The 4,341-nt window shown below is 49.9% G+C and overlaps 1 protein-coding gene across 1 annotated transcript; it reads right to left on the reverse strand.

Annotated features, from left to right (window-relative positions):
• Positions 1-1,298: 1,298 nt before the first annotated feature.
• Positions 1,299-3,943, reverse strand: LOC119368493 (probable folate-biopterin transporter 2). The gene is made up of 5 exons (XM_037633734.1): positions 3,439-3,943; positions 3,079-3,338; positions 2,878-2,973; positions 2,623-2,793; positions 1,299-2,500 (listed from the first exon to the last, which is right to left on the reverse strand). The coding sequence occupies exons 1-5, from the start codon at positions 3,821-3,823 to the stop codon at positions 1,835-1,837; spliced, it is 1,578 nt and encodes a 525-aa protein (XP_037489631.1). The 5' UTR covers positions 3,824-3,943; the 3' UTR covers positions 1,299-1,834.
• Between the last annotated feature and the right edge of the window lie 398 nt (positions 3,944-4,341).

The following is a 4,341-nucleotide window of genomic DNA, read 5'->3' on the forward strand; positions in this document are numbered from 1 at the left end:
ATCAACCCGCACTACACCTCGCGTCAGTGACCTGCAGTGCTACCTCCTGTTGAAACCAGGTGCGACTGTCGGTCAGTCCATGCATGCTTGGTGACCAGCCGAGTTTCTTTTCTTCGGATTAGCGAAAAGGTTCGCCCAGCCAAAGAAGCAGCCAAGGTAATTAGAGAGATGACATATGCCGGCGAATGCAACAATGAAAGAACTTATGAGTTGGTTCCTTGAGGAAGAACCAAATTAAGGACGGCCAGGGGTGACGATGACGCTGATAGTTATGCATGTGCATAACTTTCTAATTTTTGTAGCATTTTCGGATCATGCCCGGTGCTGATAATTATGCATGTGCCTAAACTGGTTAATTATTTATTTAGCACATTGTAAGCAAAGTAAAGCAAACTTGGTAGTTTTTCCAAGCACCTACACAGTATGTAATTTTTTTTCTTTTACTGAAAAGGGGATGGCCCCGGCTGATAATGCACACAAGCATTTTATTAAACTTAGTAACCGAGTACCAGCCATTTTATCGCATGATGCACTGTACGCACTCTTGTATGGCAGGGCTGTGGGAAAATGTTAATGCACGGCTATGAAAACCCACTTTCTCAGATATTAAATTAACCATTATTCATTTTTATTCTTGACCTTGCCAGTCCTGGGAATAAAAAGAACTAGCCGGGTTGTTAAAATAGTAATGTGTATGTGACTTCCTAGAAAAAAGAATGCGCCTTTTTGGGAACACATGTACGTGTGAAGAAAAAAATGCACAAATAATTTCTGACATCGTTGCTATTTTTTGTCCTGGATTCTTTAGTTTGACGTATTGTTCTTAACTTTCCAACTTAGGAATACCATGCCTGTCACAAAAGCATACGCCTCATCTAGGATTGATTCTCATCCATTCGTCCTTAGACAATTGAAATAGGTTTTTGGTTAACTTTACACATTTATGTAAGCTCTATTTAGAACACAAAATGAAACGGATGGAAATAAATAAGGAGACCACATGCTCTCTTCTGTTTGCGTTGTCCATGTCTTCTACGACATTGTTCCAACAAGGCGATATTAGTAGAGAATAAATGAATCAAACTCTTATGACTCTCTCGAGTGCCTCTAGATCTTTGAAGAGTTAGCTCTTGATTTAACAACACTGTTTTAGGACATTTTTTGCGCACGCTTGTCCAGAATAATAATGACTATGTTTTTTGTTATTGGGCTCCTGACCGCCGTGCTGTTATTGGATTACATTCATATTATTGGCCTCAGATAAAAAAACATTGTAGTCCCATGACTAAATAGTCCCACCTCGAGTTCTCATATCGAATCTAAACAATTTATATACATTCAAAAGTTGCTTGAATATCAACTAGGAGACTCAGGAGTCAACGAACAGAGATTAGAATGGATCTCTAAAGAATACTTGAAGGAATTAGCTCCCATGCATGGTAGAAAAAGGAGAAAGTCGCACCATCGGACCCATAATTAACGAGGAAAGTTTGGCGGGACGGCGTCCTGAAGCAGATCCCGCGCAGCCTCCCAGTCCGTGTCCTCGTCGCTGGTTTCAACGGGAGTTAGCACTGCAGGTCACTGACGCAAACGAGGTGTAGTGCGGGTTGATTAGGGCTTAAGGCAGGGGGATTGCAAAAATGTGCGGCACTGACCAGCCCAGCCCAGCTGGCTTCACTTGGCGAGCTGTGATTCGCACAGGACCAAACTTGCACCTCCATGACAAGTTCAAGGACTAAATAATCCGCTTTTTCAAGTTTGAGGACCAAATCATCACCTCCATAACAAGTTCAGGGACCTGCAGTGCTATTACCTCTTTCATCTTCTCCAGTAGTCAGATCTTCTCCATGAGTGGGGTCAGCTCTAGTTCCTCTTCCTCAGTCTCAACAACTTCACCATTTTCATTTCCATGGAGGACAGAAAACTCGATGACACCTGACGACCCTGGTTCCACATGTCCCGCGGAACCTCCATCCGCAAGCAGCATCTCCGCGGGAAGGATGGTCGAGCTCTGGTCGCTCCGAGGCACCAGGAACAGGAACGCCAGCGGGAGCAGCCGCATGGCGTTCCTCGCCAGCACGGCCACCCAGAGGTTCCCGAACTCGGTCCGCGACACGCCCAGCGCGTGCAGCAGGAGGCCGCCCCACCAGGCGGACATGAGCAGGCCGAGGTTCTGGATGGACATGAGCAGCGCGAAGAAGGTGCCCTCGATGCCCACGGGGCAGAGCTTGGAGCAGAGCACGAGGAGCGGCAGCCATTTCAGCTGGCCGATCAGCTGGGAGACGCTGTTGTCCATCACAGCGAAGAGGTAGTCCGCCATGCCGATCCTCAGGTTCAGCCTGGTGACCAGCACCAGGTCGATCATCCCGGACAGGCAGGCCAGCAGCTGGCCCCATAGGAGCAGGCCGCGGAACGGGTAGTCCTTGAGCATGTTCTGGTAGAGCAGGACGCCGAGCAGCGAGCCCACTGAGCCTATCGAGTAGATGAGACCAATGAATCCCTACAGAAAAATGGCAGGTCCCATCTCATCCATCAGTTCTTCTCGATCTTTGTCGTGTGTTTTAGTCTATGTAATTCTAGCTTCTAGCATGCATCTGAAGAACATTTTTTAGCAGAAACTACCTCGGAAAATGCGAGTCCGGTGCTCGAATCTGTGTACCAGTAGAACAGCCCTCCTTGGATGTCCGGGCTTAGCACGAACATTAAGAACATGTAAACGCACGGCCTCCAGACTTGCGGGCACTTCAATGTTGACCACATTGATTCAACTGCTTCGTAGAACTTCTTGTGAACCTGAATATATTGCAGTTAACAACCTTGAGAGTGAAGCATGTTCATAACTGTATTTAATTGGCAGCTTCTGAAGCTCGAGCTCACCTGGTTGTACTCGAAATCCTTGGCCCGCTCCTCCTTGACAAGAATCCCGGCCGAAAATACGAGCACGGAGGGGATGCTCAGCAAGCCAAGAGCCCCCTGAAAAGATCAAATGGACATGGCAAGAACATTGGAATCTGTATGTTGAATGTCTACCAATACCATCCATCTTCTCTCAGGAAATGTTCAGTTCAGACTTCAGACCTGGGAACCTATTGCGTGAACGACGAGGCCGCTGATGGAGTACCCCACCAATGCGCCGGCGGAGGAGCAATACCCGCACATGCTCTGCATGTCGGCGGCGAGCGGAGGGTGGCTTATGCTGTTCTGCGCGACCATGGCGTCCACCACCACGTCGGCTATGGCGGCGCCCGCGGCCTGCGTCGTGAACGCCACCAATGCCGGTGCGATCGCCGGCGTGCGGCGCAGAGCAAGCGTGAGCATGGACGACACGCCCATGACGCCTTTACATAGTTGGTTACAATACATGGATCAAGACAGCAGCTTAAGAAGGCGAGCAGATTCAGAACGACGTTGACCGTAGCAAGCAAAGCATTGGCTCACCTGCGAGGAGGAGGTACGGGCGGCGGCGGTAGCCGGCGACGGGGACGACGTCGGTGAAGAGGCCCCACAGGGGCTTGACGACCCAGGGCACGTTGACGACGCCCTGGTAGAACTGCGAGGCGGCCGGCTGCACGCGCTGCACGTCCTTCCAGTAGTACCCCGCGGCGACGCTGCCGAATGAGGAGCCGACGCCCTGGCAGGCGCCGTAGACGGCGACGACGGCGAGCACGAAGCTCCAATGCAGCTCGCGGGACAGACGACCGAGCCAGCCGCAGGGGAGGGTGCCATTGGGAGCGATGCAGCCGCCATTGCCGCCTCCGTGTCCGGGATCTGGGGCGGCCTTGAGATTTCCATCTCCGTGCGGTGTTTCTTGGAGCTGCTCCATCCGAACAGAGTGATTCCTTTCCTGTGTGGTTTCTTGGAATCTATGGAGAAACCACCATGATTTGCACCGAAAGAATGAAGGTCCCGGCCATTGCTTGCTCAGAGAGGATGCACAGGTACAATGCACGGATCAGGATGGCGTTTCTTGATCTGTGCTCAGTGTTTGACTTCATTTGTCTTAATACAAAAGCTTTAGGTGGTGGAAGTATAGAATATGCATCAGCTGGTTCAGGCTTCGACGTCGTCACGTGTACTACTGTTTTTTAGAGAAAGATGACGTGTACTGTTACAATTGTCTTCATCACCTACAGAGCATTTTTTTTAATCCAACCGCTGCATGCGATTTATAATTAGGAGAGAATATGATATACAATGTCAAAGAAAGGACTACACAAACATAGTCGGAACATACTATCAATTTCTACCCATCGATAACTCCTGCCCAGGGCGACCTGAGGGCGACTCCCTCAAACCCTAGGCTGCGTCGCCCTTCATCCCTTCCCCACCCGCCGCCGCCGC

Source organism: Triticum dicoccoides, chromosome 2B, assembly GCF_002162155.2.
Source record: "Triticum dicoccoides isolate Atlit2015 ecotype Zavitan chromosome 2B, WEW_v2.0, whole genome shotgun sequence".
NCBI lineage: Eukaryota > Viridiplantae > Streptophyta > Magnoliopsida > Poales > Poaceae > Triticum > Triticum dicoccoides.

Bases quoted from the DNA above. Each gene is read 5' to 3' on its own strand.
- LOC119368493 (XM_037633734.1), bottom strand. From the start codon at position 3,823: ATGGAGCAGCTCCAAGAAACACCGCACGGAGATGGAAATCTCAAGGCC. The intron at 2,794-2,877 runs GTGAGCTCGAGC...CAATATATTCAG, and splicing joins AGGATTTCGAGTACAACCAG to GTTCACAAGAAGTTCTACGA. The intron at 2,501-2,622 runs GTAGTTTCTGCT...ATTTTTCTGTAG, and splicing joins CCGGACTCGCATTTTCCGAG to GGATTCATTGGTCTCATCTA.